This window comes from Anthonomus grandis, chromosome 14 (genome assembly GCF_022605725.1).
Source record: "Anthonomus grandis grandis chromosome 14, icAntGran1.3, whole genome shotgun sequence".
In the NCBI taxonomy this organism is placed as follows: Eukaryota; Metazoa; Arthropoda; class Insecta; order Coleoptera; family Curculionidae; genus Anthonomus; species Anthonomus grandis.
In genome coordinates this window covers 4814774-4832237 of record NC_065559.1, presented here as the reverse complement: position 1 = coordinate 4832237, position 17464 = coordinate 4814774, and the positions used below count along the sequence as shown (strand labels likewise).

The 17464-nt window shown below is 33.9% G+C and overlaps 1 protein-coding gene across 7 annotated transcripts in view; it reads left to right on the top strand.

The window, feature by feature from the left end:
* Window positions 1–2743: 2743 nt before the first annotated feature.
* Window positions 2744–17464, top strand: part of LOC126744573 (AT-rich interactive domain-containing protein 2) — a 97847-nt gene continuing 83126 nt past the window's right edge. For all 7 annotated transcript variants that reach the window (XM_050452039.1, XM_050452038.1, XM_050452037.1 and 4 more), the window contains exons 1-2: window positions 2744–3584; window positions 3677–3770. In XM_050452039.1, the coding sequence (XP_050307996.1) occupies window positions 3493–3584; window positions 3677–3770 (186 nt within the window). In that variant the 5' untranslated portion in view covers window positions 2744–3492. The remainder of the gene's footprint in view (window positions 3585–3676; window positions 3771–17464) is intronic.

The window sequence follows — 17464 nt, the reverse complement described above, 5'->3', positions numbered from 1 at the left end:
TCTACATCTAACACTTCAATAATTTTTTACCAAAAAACTTTCGTTTGTAGAGATTTGCAACCATCTAAAATCGATTTAGATATTTATTAGTAATTGCCTAAAAAACTTTAATTCGAATCCTTTGGGAGTTTTGGAAGTTATAGTCGTTTATATTTTTCTACATCTAACATTTCAATAATATGTTACCAAAAAACTTTCGTTTGTAGAGATTTGCAACCATGTTAAATCGATTTAGATATTTATTATTAGTTGTATAAAAAAGTTTCATTAGAATCCTTTGGGAGTTTTGGGAGTTATAGTCGTTTATATTTTTCTACATCTAACATTTCAATAATTTTTTACCAAAAAACTTTCGTTTGTAGAGATTTGCAACCATGTTAAATCGATTTAGATATTTATTATAAGTTGTATAAAAAAGTTTCATTAGAATCCTTTGGGAGTTTTGGAAGTTATAGCCATTAAGTTTTTTTAATACATCTAACAATTCAATAATTTTTTACCAAAAAACTTTCGTTTGTAGAGATTTGCAACCATCTAAAATCGATTTAGATATTTATTATAAGTTGTATAAAAAAGTTTCATTAGAATCCTTTGGGAGTTTTGGGAGTTATAGTCGTTTATATTTTTCTACATCTAACATTTCAATAATTTTTTACCAAAAAACTTTCGTTTGTAGAGATTTGCAACCATCTAAAATCGATTTAGATATTTATTATAAGTTGTATAAAAAAGTTTCATTAGAATCCTTTGGGAGTTTTGGGAGTTATAGTCGTTTATATTTTTCTACATCTAACATTTCAATAATTTTTTACCAAAAAACTTTCGTTTGTAGAGATTTGCAACCATGTAAAATCGATTTAGATATTTGTTACTAATTGCGTAAAAAAGTTTCATTCGAATCCTTTGGGAGTTTTGGAAGTTATAGCTTTCAATTTTTTTTTGTACATCTAAAAATTCAATAATTTTTTACCAAAAAACTTTAGTTTGTAGAGGTTTGCAACCATCTAAAATCAATTTAGATATTTATTATCTTTTATAAAAAAAAGTTTATCCAAATCCTGTGAGAATTTTGGGAGTTAGAGCCTTTTTCATTTTTTTACCATTTGACTTTTTAATTAATTTTCACAACAAAACCTTAGTTTGTAGAGGCTTGAGACCATCGTCAGTCGATTTAGGTATTCATTGTTAATATATGGACAAAAAATTATTAAAATCCCTTGGGAATTTCAGGAGATACGGGCATTATATTGATTAAATAACAGGGAGCGCGGGCTATAAATTGGTCGCTGGCAACCGGCATATGCTGCGTTCTCGATTTGATTGCTGGATATCGATCGGACGCTAGCTTCACACACATACAAATTAACTACTCCCAGTTTGAATAAGAAAAACTACCGCAACGCACTTTGGGTCATAAATATAAAATTAAAAAGGCACCGTCGGACCGTCGCTTTACGCCGAACTTTAGTGTAAGCCGCCTAACATGCAAAAAAATCCTTGTTTGGTCTGGGCCCATTTGCGGCGTTTAGAGTAAGAAGAAAAAGTCTTTATTCTATTCAATGCCGATGAAATATAATTTTTTTAAACCCAAACATTTTTTTATCAAATTTAATTTTTTTTTAATTAAAATATTATTTTATAGTACAGGGTACAGGTAGGAAATAAAATAATGCAAATTTCCTTAATATCACAGCGATTTTCGGGCCCTTCCAAATTACGGGCCCTAGGCCTAGGCCTAGCGGGAAAAAAGGCCCTGCTACTTACTGGTAATGACAGTTGACAGCTTAGCAAACCATGAGATCCAATGTTGTCAGGTATAGCTTAACAAGATGATGGGAAATTTGAATTGGTTTTTTTGTCGAGTTGATTTTGGTGGTGTAATATTTAAAAAAATTAAGTATTATAATTATAATTATATAAAAAATATTATTCATTTTTTTTAATTATTTAAACTTTACACACTATTGAAATTATATTTTTAGTAGAGCATATACTTAAGTTCTATCATTCTATAAAAGAAAACTTTTGTAAGCTAAGCCTTGGACTTTTTTATTAGTTTATTTAATTGAAAAATATGAAGAACAATATATTTTTGACTTAACATTTGCAGAAGTTTAGGCCTCCATGAAGCTTAGTATTATATGTACTTTTTTATATTATTTATTTATTTTTTTTTATACAACGCCGGAATCAGTCCTTGTAGACAGATACAATGTTTTCTAGATATTTTCTGTTAGGTAAATATTTATATTTTTAAAATAACGCGGTTTATATTAGTCCGGATTATTGTGGTCGCCCTGTATATGGGATTCTCTTTTGGGGAAACTTCAAAAAAATTACCTCTTGCGAGTTTCTTGATACGTTGGCGAAAATTCTCAATAGCCTTAATAGATGGCATCGCGGTAAAGAGATAGTAAACATTGCTCATAGATGGCAGGACGCACCACACGGTTTCTCCCTTCCTGTTTGGAAACTAATGCGACGTTGCCGCGTATAGATAAAAGCCAATATAATCTACTGATTTAATCATGTCTAAACCAATCATGTTTTATCATGTTATCTTACTAACTATATCGATATTCGCACTAAAAACGATATAGTTATAATAATTGTTATATGGTGAAATATAATTACGTATCATGAGATTTTTAGGTTTTAAATAGGAGTTCGTTAACACTTTTTAGGACATCGGTCTCCTGATGGCGGCATAAACCTCCGGCAACGCCGACTAATTTCCCAAGTTCCTATTCGAACGGACTTGCGAGTTTGTCTTGTCAAATGTTTTTGTGTATTTTAAAAGTAGTTTTCCCCTAGTTAAACCGAATTTTAAATTATAATTCTACGTGCAGTGAACTCTACGTGAATCGAACTGTGTTTTAAATTGTTGGTTATCGTGCAAAACCCCCGTGGAACCGAGCAATTCGACTTCAAACATTTCCGAGTCTCGGTACGTTCAGATCGTAACGGAGACCGGGGCAGCCATGTTGTAAAGAATCCTATCTGGCATCATGGGTTAACGCGTCCAAAATTGTCGCTCTTTTACCAATAGGGATACGTCGGGAAGTAAAAGAAAGCGGTCGAATTAACGAGGAAATCGTGAATTTTTTGGCAGGCAAGTGCTTTAACGGTGTTGTGAGGCGAGTGGACCGCTCTCGTCGCCCGCGATATGTCTCTGCGCACGGGCTAGTGAATGCATATCTCTACTACATTCAACCAAGTTGTCGGGCAGCGCAGGGAGTTAACAACGTAACGATATAAGCGAATAAACGACAGACTGGTCGAACTCGGAACTGCCGCCTCAGACGAGGAGGAGCAGCTTCGCATCCCCCTAAATGAAGCAGCAGCAGCAGGCAAAACCGAAAAACAAACATATTTCCGCCGCCGGTATGTGTTCTTCCGCTGTCGCGTTGTTCACGCGCTAAGCGATATCCGTGAAAAATCGCCCTCGTTTCCAGTAGTTGAAACGTGTGCGAGGCCATTTTCGTCGGCGCGATGGCCGATATCCTCGGAAAAGACCCGGCCACGTACTCCAGGGAAAAGGAGGCTTTCCTACGCGATTTGAAGCATTTCCACGATACCAGGGGGTAAGTTGATCGGGGGGAGGGTGCTTGATTGATTCCCTCGAAATTGCCGCGGTTGATGGGCTCGTTTTTATTTTGTCTTGTCTTTGTTGCAGAACTCCGTTTAGGAGGTGCCCTACCCTAGGTGGTAGAGAGATTGACCTCTTTCTGCTTTATACTTTGGTTACCCAGGAAGGTGGATGGATCAAGGTGAGCTTTTTTTCACTTATATTTAATATTATGTTAAGTAGTCTCATTGTTAACAAATAATATAAAATAATAATTATTAACCTTGAGTATAATATACATGTGTTTAATTTAGCAGAATTTAGCACATACAATAATATATAGTAATCGGGTGTATATAATATACTACTAAAAACTGGGAGCTATACAAAGAGCCATGAACATTGATTTTTATAGGTTCAAATTCAAAATGTTAAATCATAAAATACAAAGTATTTGTGGACACCTCTTCCTACTAGATAAAACATTCACCATGTAAAGAGTAACTAAATAGTGATTAAAAAGTATCTAAATCTAATAAATAAATAATAAGTAGCAAATAGAAATAAAATACAGAAAGGAGAAGCAAAATGCAATATTTCCAATAAATAAATAATAGTTTAAAAGAACAAGCTTTTATTGCTAATTGAACTAAAAAGTAGAAAATTATTTTTAATTACAAAGAGTTTTTATTACAGTAGTAGAAGGTTGGACAATCAATAAAACTGGACCTCTAATAAAATTTAAGTTATTAACAAAATAATTCAAATCAAAATAAAAAGAGTGGGCTGCTCGATATATTAAATATGACAATAATTATTCTATTGGCAACTATCTATGAGAGAAGAGTTATGAAAACTTTGAAAACTTTTATGAAAAGTTTTTACTTTGATTTGAATTATTCTGTTAATATCTTAAATTTTGTTATGATTTTTGTTTGAGGTAATTAATTATTATGATTGATTGTCCAACCTTCTACTACTGTAATAAAAACTGTTTTTAATTAAAAATTATTTTCTACTTTTTGGTTTGATTAGCAATAAAAGAGTGTTTTTTTTAAATTATTATTTATTATCTTGTTGAAAGCATCTCATATTACCTGGACACTTTCAGGGCCAGTGACATGTTCAAACTTTTAATACTCTCATTATTAAAATCAATAAAATGCATGTTAACTGAAAAAGTATACGAATTTGATAAATAGAAAATACAATGAATTAAACATACAATTAAGCAAAATTCTGCTGGCTGTCTGTGCAACTATAGACAGACCCATTTAAATGTCATTTACCACCTATTGTTTTTGAACGTTAACAAAACTTTGTGTGTGTCAGTGTAAATAATAAAGAATTTAATAATCCTGGCAGTTCTAATAAGGATAATGGGAAAGTGTTATCAAATTATTGCATCATCATCGGTCCTTGATATGTGTGCAAAGTTTCAAGTTGATCATACTTTTAGAAACCAGTGAAAATCAAGCTCAAACATTCTGTTAAATACATAGATGCAACCCGAGCTAATAAAAGCCTGTTAAAAAGGCAACCATCATAAATATACAGCATTTTTCGTTGATCATGTTACAAACTTCTAGGGTAGATAGAATATGTAAAAAAAAGAAAAGTTTATCCGGAAATGCTTCCTCAGGGAGCTAGAGCTCTTTGAAGATAATCTTTAAAAACTAGTTTTTGTTTTATAGCTTCGGAACTACTAGTTATTGCAACCAATTTTGTTAGTATGTTTATTCTTTTGAACCTACTAAACAAATCTTTTTAACTAGGGGAGTGGAAACCAGGGGGATATTTGGTAAATTTATCCCCATTTCTCTAAGACTTCAATTTCTGCCCATTTGTGTATCAGATTATGATGCTCCTAGGCCTTTTGCATAAAAAAGGGGCTCTCAGCAAAAATCACTAAATATCACCGTTTTTGTAAAAATCAACTAAAAGTAAATTAAGATACACCAGAATTAATTATTTTATTAATAATGCTAAAATTCATTTTTCCGTTCAAACTTTCAAATATATTATGTGCAAAATACAGTTATATATATATATAAATCAAACAAAATAAAATAGGATAAATACCATAATGCTTCACAATTTTTTTTCTCTCATACTAACATACAAAAATTAAAGTTATAACAATATTTAAAAAAAAAAGACACAAACAATACATTGAGAAGACTTAACTATAATTGAATGCATTGAGGTATTCTGTGGTGTCATAGAATGATTTTTTAGGCAACATTTTTTCACTTCAATTTTGACATTTTTCAAGGATAGACATAACAGAGTGAAATAGGGCATGATATGTAGTGCTCAAAACATCAAATCTGAACCTCCTGAGTGAGTCAGTAGTCAAAGTCAGATAAACCTAAATGGTCCAAGAAGTATTCTTCTATAGTTGCCTTTTACAACTAACATCATTCTTACCTCTCTCCAAAATAACTTATAAGAAATTGTCTTACGAAGAGGCTATGGAAGATGGTTAAATATTTTTTTACTTTCATAAAAATTGATTTTTTGATTAAGGAATAGGTGTAGGAATTGGTAAATTTATATTATAAATAAGTGTTATTTACATTTTCCGATTGGATAACCAAAGAATATTTCTTATGCATCAAAGCAACAGTTGCAGTATAAATAAAGATGGAAGAGTAAGATTTTCTGGAAAATAAAGTGAGATTTGCAAGATTCATGATACTTAAGAAGATACAAATATCTTATGATTTTTGTGCTGCAGAAGCACAAACACAGAGTTGAATAAATTTGCGGATGCATGCCCCCAAAAACAAATCCCAAAGTGTAAGTGTGATTCTACTAGAGGTGATTTATTAGGAACGGCGTGATTAGCGACCGTGATTCGGTAATCACCGTTCTTTTAAATGGTCACTGTGATCACTGTATTTTTAATATTTACATTTAAGGAGTCGCCTGGTGGCGGGCCAACTGGCCGGGCTTTGGTTAAAAGCTGTAAAAATATCAGTCATCACTCATACATCATAAGCATTTAGCTTGAAGTCCTTCCATGACAATAATATACACTATTGGAACGGTAACAGGTATCTCGAAATCACGGGTCGCCGTGATATGATTATTTCAGTCACCGCCGTTATTGGCGATTTACAAATCACGGTGACAAAATCACGGATAGTGAAATATCGCTCATATCTAGACTCTACCAATGAAAAATAGGCGTCTTTAGCTAGTAATATACCTACTATTACTTCTAATTATTGTTCATATAGCAAAACATTTAGATGCCAACTTGGAAGAGAGCTGCTCAATGTGATCTTCAAGCTTTAAAGTCACTAAATATACCTAAGAATTAATTAAAAATAATAGGGGAAGAACAGAGCCCTGTGGCACACCTGCTGTGACACTTAACTTTTCTAATTTAGAAACAGCAAAATGAACCCTTTGACACCCGTATATATGAAAATGATTTTAACCTTTTGAAAATTGGACTTCTAAAACCATACATCTCTAATTTTTGCAACAGTATTTTATGTGAGATCGCAGAACACGACTGCGGCTGCATCCCCATCATTGACGCTCAGATAAAGCTTCTCCAATATATAAAAATCTGCATCTTGGAACCCTGAAAGCCAAATTGAGCTTTATTTAAGAGAGATTTTTATTCTAAGAATGGATTCATCCTATTTTTAAGCAGCTTTTCCACAATTTTAGAAAGTGAATGAAGTAGAGATATAGGTCTGAAGTTAGCAGGGGTGCCCTCTCCTTGCTTAAAAATGGGAAAAAACTATAGCTTGCTTTAACAGGACCGGAAAGTTACCATCCAAAAAAGAGGCATTAATGCATTTAGCCAATGATAATAGTGCGATGGAGGCAAATTTGCTAGAACTTACATTGAAATTCCATCCCAACCTGAAGAACATTTAGATATAAAGTAGTCTAAAAGTAAACAAAGACAAACCAGCAGTAGAACACTGGATAAAACCCAGCACTTTCATTGCCATACCAGTCACCTGATTGATTTGACTTTTAAAAGACAACCTGGAGTCAATAAATATTCCCAAGTCAGGAACCTCTGTTTTGACACCAATTGCTGCATTGTTTTGTTTTATAATGAAAACTAATAGGGTTTCTTCGCCTAGAAAAAGTAATCTTATAGCACTTATTGATATTAAGGGGGATATTCTATTTAAGCACATGTCAAAAAACAAATTAAGGTCTTCCTGCGGGAGCATAGCATCATATAGGGATGTGATAAACCTAAAGAGTAAACAGCGTCATATATTCAGCGAACATTAGCACACTACAATATTTAAGTTTCCAAAATTAACAATCTGCATTCTACCTCTGATGAATCCTGAGATCCACTGAAGAAGAGGCCCCACAATACCTAAAGCCCTAAGGTTCTGCAAAAGTACCCCATGATTAACCCGATCGAAAGCTTTGGAAAAATCTGTATATATCAAGTTAACCTGAAGTCTCTTTTCTAAGCAGCTGTAAATTCCTGGACAGGTGTGTAAGAAATTTTTGTAAATTTTATTAATATAAATAAATCAGTATTCAGTAAATAATTGTAGTGAAAGGACCCAACACTCAAAAAGACCCTCCCGTTCTGTCGAAACGTGTAATGTATTTGGCGCTCGTCGGCCGTATCACCGCTTGTGCGGTTACGGGCAGAATGCTTCTCGCTTTGCTCTGCCTTCTTTCTAAGCAGTAAGCCCAGTAAGCATCATCAATCGGAAAAAGTTTGGACTAGTAGGAAGTCGCCGGAATGCCGATAGGCGATATCTGCTGAGCTTTGTGTGAGAGTGAGTGGTGTGCGGTGCTGCCTGATGTCGTGCGACGACGATCCGATGGGATCGCGGACGCGTGCGATGCGATGGAGAAAAGGTGGGCCCGTCCTCCTGGCGCGTGCCGTACGTTACTCTAGGTCAGGGTCGCATTCGCTGTTACTGTTTTGCTTGTCCCTGTGGCGCCCTGTCTCCTCTGCTCTCCCCGCCCCCCCCACACACACACATAAACACACACTTTCCCCGCGAACCGCTGATGCACACCGTTTAACGAATATGATGAATCCGTTTTGTTGGTTCGAGGATCCTAGCCAATCAGCAGAAGTGAGTTCGGCTTGTTATGTACTGTATCTGCGATGCATCGTGGCATATGGTTCCGAGTTTCATCGTGATTCTACCTGAGATATTACTGTTTGGAAAACACATTCCAAACAAGGTAAACCCCAAATAAAATTGTGCCGCCACTGTGTTTTAGACAAAGAAATCTTTTACGTATGTTCGTCCCTCTTTACCTGTTCTGGGTTCCGATGGTGAGAAAACCATACAAGGTAACCTTTTAAGTTTATTGTACTGTATGGCTGACTAATCTACTCAGATTTCATAATGTTACATGTAATTTATGTAAAGTAGGTACCTACAAAACAAAAAGATTCAGTGTAGTGCTTTCCTGATTTAAACCTAGAGTTTACTGGTGAATTAGTGTCTCGATGAGTGTTATAAAAATAAAGAGACAGTTTTTCCTTTGCTTTCCTTATATTTAAATTAAATTGATACCAAATTCATGTAAAAAAGGTGTCAATTTTTGCTCTTATTTTTGATAATTTGTTTTGTTGTATATTGATAATTTTACTGGTGTTATTTTAGTTAAGAAAAGTATGGATGGATGAGCGCATGACTTAAATTTATGATTATTTGTTTTCCTTGAAATACACCCCAGTTTTCTTATTTTAACACTGGTTGAGTGACTACTGAGATATTTGTTTTACAACAAATAAATATTCTCACAAATGTAATTATTTGGTGTTTTATTTACTAGTTGCAGTCCTAGCCTAAATAAAGGTAAAGTAGCTCAGGGTTTTGGTTAAGTACCTATACCCGAATAAAATTAGACTTGATCCGGTTGCCTCTGGTAAAAAAAGTTCTTCTATTTGTATTTGTACATTTAAAATAGAACCCCTATGGTAGCAGTGGCGAGGCAAATACGAAAATTTGTTTTTGTCCACTCTAATTACCACTAATAGGTTTTAGCGAACTGATCGCTGATGTTCTTACTTAGTTGCAGTCAAAATTAAATCAAAATAAGCTTTATTGTTATGAACAAATATTGGTTGTTAACAAATGAACTTAAAATTAAGAAAAAAAAATGTATACAAAAAAATGAGAAAAATAAAAATCTATATACAAAAACATATACACTGTAGACTCCACAAAACATAAATAAAAATTAGTAACGCCCTTATTTAAGTATTTTTTTGTACATAGAATGCAAAAACGTATCAAAATGTACACTCACATCACATGCACAAGAATAGCGCAACTGGCGAAGTTAAGCCTCCTGGCCATTCTTCCAGTCGACCAATTCGCCGGATATTAAGTTCACCATCTTTAAATATTAAGATAGGAAGTCCAATACAATGTTTTTAAGAGTTGACACTGATGATAAAACAGTTTTAACCAAATATAACAATGCAATATACATATACAATATATCTATCTGTCACTAAAAAAGTCCTAAAAATCTACTGCACATCTAATAACTACCTCTTGTATTTCGACCTTAAATAACCAATATTGCATAATATCTTAAATTGAAGAGGTAAATTATTATATAAATTAACACAATTAAAACTGAAGTTCTGTGCTGTGTTGAATAATTTTTTCTCATAAAGAGTGATTATGCACAGCCTCCTTATAAATTAGTTTTTTAAACAAATATACTGGTTGTTGACACATAATATTTAGTTTTCTAGAAAATAGTCAGGTTAAAATTATATCAGTTACCGCACTTAAACATGATCAAACTTTCTTAATTTATAAATAAATCTCCAGCATGTATTCTGAACTTCTTTTTAGTAAAGATTTTAAATGTTGTTCAAAATTAAGCTGTACATCTATACACAAACCCAAATTTCTACTGCAGTTAGCAAAACTCAACTGAGTATTTTCAAAAGCAGTAACATTGTAGTTTTTGTAGGATTAATAGTCAGATTATGTTCTGTTGAGTATTGCAAAATATTTATTTATTGCTCTTCCAATGAGCAATTGCCCAATTTACAACAATATAAAACAATTTTACAAGAGAAGAAAAACCTAACCTACACTACACATTGCACAAAAATCAATAATACCTGATAAAAACCATAAAAATAGATAGAGTACAATTTTACTTAAATATTTTCACATCACAGAACATTGGCTTTCAACAGTCTTAAAAACTTTATTTTATTAGTAAAACAATCCAACTGATCCGAGTACTGGTTAGCTAGTTTGCCTGCCCTGGCAACAAAGGAATTATTTCCATAATTGGTTTGGTGGGATGGAATATGGAATGAGGGTTTCTGACGGGTCAGCCTATAAGGAACATATAGACCAATTTTACTGAGTATATCTGGGCAGCAAGATCCAGAATGAGGAATGTCATTGAAGACTGACAGGTCACAATGTGTTTGAAGAGTATGGATATTAAGTTCAGATTCAAACTTGTGGTAGATATTAGGAAGTGGAACATTCCTTTTGAAAGCAATGTATCTTAAGAATTTGTGCTGAACCTGTTCAATCATCTGAATGTGGTTGTTATAATGAGGTGACCAAATACATGAACCATATACCCTAGGTGAGGACAAACTAGTGCACAGTAAAGAAGCTTAATAGAAGCAATGTCCTGGAATTGGTGCACCTCTTAATAAAACCCAGCATTTGCATAGCCTTTAATACAGTTGTTGTAACACGAAGAGAAAAATGTAACTGGGAGTCCAAAGTTACACCAAAGTCTTTTACACTAGATAACACTTCCAGAGGAGTGCCATTAATAATAGTATAAGTATGCTTAAGCTGGCCTGTGCCTCGAGAGAAAACTATCCAATGACATTTACTGGTATTCAAGAGCAAGCCTGTATAAGTTATTAGTGAAGTTTAAGGCAATCATCCAAATTTGAGACTCTATGGTAGACCTTAAGGTCATCCGCAAATTTCAGATAGTAGCTATTCATGAAACAACTTCCAATATCATTGATGAAGATGTTAAAAAGCAACGGCCCCAGGTGGGATCCTTGGGGAACACCAGATGGAGTCGGTATTTCATTTGATTCAAAATTGCACAGTTTATAACATTCTGCCTATGTTTTTTTTTTTTTGGGTCGGTGGAGAAGTTCTTTATGAACACTGGTTACGCGGCGCCGCCCCCAGTAGTGTGGGACTCAGTGTCGAGTCTGTTTCGTTCTGTACCCACTAAAACTCCACCGCTGGGTGGTGCCCTGTGGCTCCGCACACTGCAGTCTGCTAAAAAAGCAGTCCTATTGTGTCCCATATGTTTAGTCCCACAGGTTCAATTCTGTAGCTTCAAGGAAGTCCAGGATTGTGCCCAGTGGTAGATTTCTTATACCCTCTGGTGAGAGTTTCTCTTCCCCCAGGAATGTTGCCCTGGTTTGATTAAATGCTTCACAGAAGCACAGTATGTGAAGAGTTGTTTCGTCCTCCTCATTGCATCCCCTACATAGCGAGGTACCTGATTTCCCTAGCGTATGCAGGTGTTTCCTGCTGGGCGCATGGCCTGTAAATAGCCCCGCGACCCTTCGCAGTTGTTGTCTGGAGAGGCCCAGTATGTTCTCACCCTTCTTGAAGGGTGGGCTGCCTATAAGTTTGCCTATGGTTAGATAAGTATCTTTTCAGCCACATACAGGGGACCGGTGCCGTACTTGCTTAGTTTGCTTAACAAAATTGCATGATTGACGCGGTCAAAAGCTTTACTGAAGTCCGTATAGGCTGCATGTACATGACAACCTTCCTCAGCAGCATCATCAGGACAGTCTGGATTAAACTGAAATAAATTAATTGGGTATCATCCGAATATGCTTGCATGTGCGTTGATACAATAGAAAACATATCTGCAGTATAAATAACATACAATAAAGGGCCAAGTATGAAGCCTTGTGGCACTCCTGAAATAATATTTCTACTCTGCTCTGTCTCACCACCTATCCTAACTACCTGCCTTCGACCTGTTAAATATGACCTAAAGAACAGTATTTCAACCTCTCCAAAACCATAATATCAAGGTAATAAATTAATATAGCAGCCATTTGGCTATCTTGAATTTTTACAATGTTGTCAGTAATATTTAGAAGTGCGGCTGTTGTACTATGACTAGATCTAAAGCCCGATTGATGCACAGGAAAAAATACATTTGTATTAAAGTAATCAGTGATCTGAACATGAACTACTCTTTCCAGAACCTTATTACAGGAAGCAGACTAACAGGCCTCAAATCTGTAAAACTGACAGGATCATGTTTTTTAAGCAGTGGGGTAACAAGAGGGTAACAACAGCAAACTCAGTAGGTATTTATATCACAGAAAACTTAAGTTATGAAATTTAAAATTTTAAGTCTCTCTGCTAAGCAGCACTATGAAGTTGCAGGCATTTTGTCAAAGAAATCCAATGTGCAACTCATCCCTATATGACAAAAGTTCTTTAAGAAATTGATGTACATAAAGCTCTTATCATAACAGGAGATTTTAATGAAAGAGATACTTGAGCTCTAAAACTTTGTAATATTGCAAACATGAAACAAGAGGCATAACTAAGACAATTCGGTAAGTTATTGATAAATAAAACAAAAGAGGGCCCAAATTGCTGCCCTGAGGAACACCAGAGGTGGCCAAATACTCCATGGACAAATATCTATCAACCTATCAAACCGTTTGACTTCTTCCCTCACAGGAAGTGAATTTAAAAATTTGAAAGCATTAGTTGAAAGGCCAAATTTATCTAGTCAAGAGACAATGATTAATCTTATCAAATGCTTTTGCACAATCTCAGCAGCAGTTTGAAAAAAGACATAAATTTGTAACTGTAGATGTTAATGCTCCCTTTTGAGACTCTTGATGCATTTATCCTATTACACCAGGGGTAAATTCCATTAGTTTTAAGTCAGTTTTTTATTTTTGTAGGCACTATCTGGATAAGGCAGCAGCAGTTGTTTCATTCTAAATAAAACGAAATTTAGTTGTATGGTGTCTAACACCATTCAGGTTCTCTCCACAGTAGTTCTCCATTCAAAATGTTGGTATCATCAACAAAGTGAAATATGCCTGTCTACTACAACACCACCATTGATGTTGAAGGATTTAAACAGAAACAGGCCTATTTTTAGACTTCTCTGTGGCACCCCCATAACCATGTCTTCTGAGTAGTAGTTATGGCCATTTTTTCAAATACGATTCTAATTATCTCAGTGGTAAATCAACTAAAATGTCATGATTGGGTAGTCAAAAGCTTTTGAGAGGTTGAAGAAGGAAGAGTTTCACATGTTGAAATTATTGCAAAAAAATTATTTAATGGCAGCTGTTTAATTTCATTATGAGACAGTATACCTATATATAGCAATAGACCAGCTGAATCTTAATGTCTTAGTGACATCTATGAAATGTAATTTGTCTTAGGTTGAGAATTCCAGATACTAATCACAAAATGTCAATTATAAAGACTTTAGTATCAATCAATCTCTTCTTTATAATGGCTTAACTGGTAGGTATTGCGTGTTAATATCGAGTACAATCAAGACTCGTTTGCCTTGGTTGGATTTCTCCTGAATATCATCATCTCACTGATCCGATTGCTTAAAATTTCATCACATACAACGTACATGAAAGACTAGCTAAGACCGTACGTACATACGTTACATAAATAAAAATCTCGGTTATTCTAATAATACATGCCAGGCAACCAGAACAGAAGGTAAACGTTAACTTTTTCAAGCAGAGCGTGGCTCGAGTGAACAAAACAAAACCAATAACAGATTTAAATATAAACACCATGAGAAATTCTATTAAAAGAAAAACTGGTTCGGCATGTATCGGGGCGAGCCGAGAATTTTTCTCGGGAAGGTGCGCGCGCCTCCTTGCATCATGTTATTGTATCTTAGGAGTACCGATAGCGAGGCCACAAGAAGCCCCTCGATACCCCGACTATAGGTTAAAAACGGTTTACATTTTACATCGATATTTGGACGACTTATGTTTCAGTACGAGCCATTTAAATGGTCGATGAACTTGGGTGAACATTCAACGTTACGGCAGCAGCTTTCATGCCGCGTTGTCAGTTGGTAAATTTGCGACTGATGGTAGTTTAACTTTCAGGTGACTTGAAGATATGCAGAAGGGATGTCGTGGATTAAAACTAGAGAGTACTCAGAGTATTACAATTAAAAATTTAGCATCCAAAAGCAGCAGAGAGGATATCAAAGTAAGGTTTCTTCATGTGATACCATTAATTTTTCGACTTACAGTTACCCCCAAAAGTATTTGGACAAAATTTATTTTTAACAATAACCTCACTTTACAATATAATGAAGAAGATAATTATGCTACCTGATAATAATCTTGAATATTTCTTAAAGACTACTGAGCAACATTGATTTTTAGAATGAATTTTATATCTCAAAATTATTTGGACAAATAGAAAATTAAATATATACAATACAATAAATACCATACAATTATAAATTAATACTTAGTAGGAAAACCCTTCGATTCCATGACACATCTAAGTCTTTTAGGACGTCTTATGGACTGAACAAGTTTACTATATAGTGACATTTACAGAGATTTTATTCCATTCATTTAAAACTTGGTTAATTAGATCTTGTCTATTTTTTATATTATGTACTTAAACCTCAGATTTCAATGCCTGCCATAAATTTTCAATAGGATTCATATATTGTGATTGAGGGGGAAAATCCAAAACTTTAGGTACATTATAGACTAGCCACAATCTACTTATGTTTTGGGTCGTTGTTTTGAAGAAAAGCATAATTATTTTCTAAACCTAAGCACTTTGGTGTAAATTGGTTTTTAAAATATCCAAATACTTGTGTTTGTCCATAATTCCATCAATTGGGCAGATATTTCCTACTCCACTAGCTGCAAAACATCACGGAACCGCCTCCATGTTTCACGTTGGGACAAATATTTTGAGATTGCAAGGAGGTACCAGGTTTACGCCACTCTATTTTTCTGCCATCTGATGAAAAAAGGTTTATTTTCGTTTCATCCGAAAAAACCACGCGATTCCAAAACTCAGCGGGCTCATTTATGTATTTTTTTGCGAAAGCTATTACACGTTTCTGTCTGTTGATTTTACTAACATGTGGCTTCTTCCTCGCTATTCTGCCATGAAAATTGTTTTTTCTTATAACTCTCCTAACTGTCTCAGATCCAACTTCTCTGTAGTTCCGAAACAATTTTCGGGGCACTAATAAAAGGGTTTTTTTTTGTCTCTCTCATTATAAAGTGTTCATCACGAAGAGTCAGCTTCCTTGGACGACCGGATCGATGTTTATTTCCCACTAAATTTTTATCTTTAAATTTTTTGACAATATATCCAAAGAATGATTTATTTAGAGTTATTTATAGTCGGCTATTTTCCGATAAGTTGGCCCTTTTTAAATAAATGAATGCATTTTACAAAATTTTTATCCTACAATCTGGAAAAAAGCAATTATAAAACCCTTAGCAAAGATCAGTAATCCAAAGGAATTGAAAGACCTTAGGCCTATAAGTATACTGCCGTTAGTATCCAAAATCTTATTCACCAACAAATTTGGGCATATATTTATTTATTTTTTATTTTTTATCTATTTATTTATTTATTTATAACATCATATTATAGTTACACAGTTATAATAAGTTATTACAATATCAAAATTATGCAGTTATATTCCCCTAGATGCAAGCATCTGTATGGGAAGTAATAAATGAACAGTGTACAATAAACATTTTTCTTCTGTTCAACTTATTTAAAGAAAAAATATATACATTAATATGAGCTCCTAAGTATATTTATAAAATAATAAAGTACATAAAGTACCTAAACAATTTAACAAGGGAAGGCATCTACTAATATTAGCATACAACAGACTTAAACTTATTAAGATTGTTTACAATATATTTCTTCACTATTTTTGAAAATTTTTTATTTTTGATGTTTCTAATATGTTTAGGTAATAAATTGTACAGTTTTGGTCCTATAAATTTAATGGATCTCTTTCCGAACTCACTATAGCATACAGGAAGAATTAGTTGATTATCTTCATTAGATCTAGTGTTTTGGTTATGGTTTATTGGATATCTAATATTTTCACGATTGTGTATGAAGCAACAAACAGTTATACAGAATAAAGTTCTTATGTTTACATAGGTTTCATTATAAATTTCTTTAGTAGGGTATAAGAATGGTTTTTTAAGGATTATTTTTAATATTTTATTCTGCATTATCTGAAGAGGATTTAAAGAATTGTAATGCATACTGCCTCAGAGTAATATTCCATATCTTAGTATTGATTCCACTAAACTTTGGTATATGGTTATAAGCATATTTCTGTCTAAAATATTTCTAATAGTGTAAAATTTGTAGACTAGGAAATTTAATTTTTTTGTTAAACGTGCAGTATGTAAGTCCCATTTCATGTTACTATCAATGATCATTCCCAAATACTTTACATTTGATGCTTCCTGTTGCTGATGGTCGATTTATTTTAGTCTTTGAGAATGCAATATAGTTGGTTTTTTGGACATTTAATGTAATCTTATTCTTTAATTCCTGAATGCCAGGCAGGTTTTAGAAAGAACTTTAGCACTTCTACCAGTTTGGTTAACCTTCTTAATAATATCAGAAAAAATTAAGAAAAAAAAGAACTAACATGTCTTGGGTTGTTAGATTTTACTGACTTATAGTATAGAGCCTTCAATACTATAAGTCACGAAATGCTATTAGCAAAACTTTATTACTTTGGATTTTCTGGTGATGCAGTAAATTTTTTTAAGTCTTATTTAGCTGGCAGAGCTCATTGCGTAGTTCTTAATAAGCACTGAAAAATCAAGTTACCACCAACGTGGGCGAAATCAGCTGACTTAGA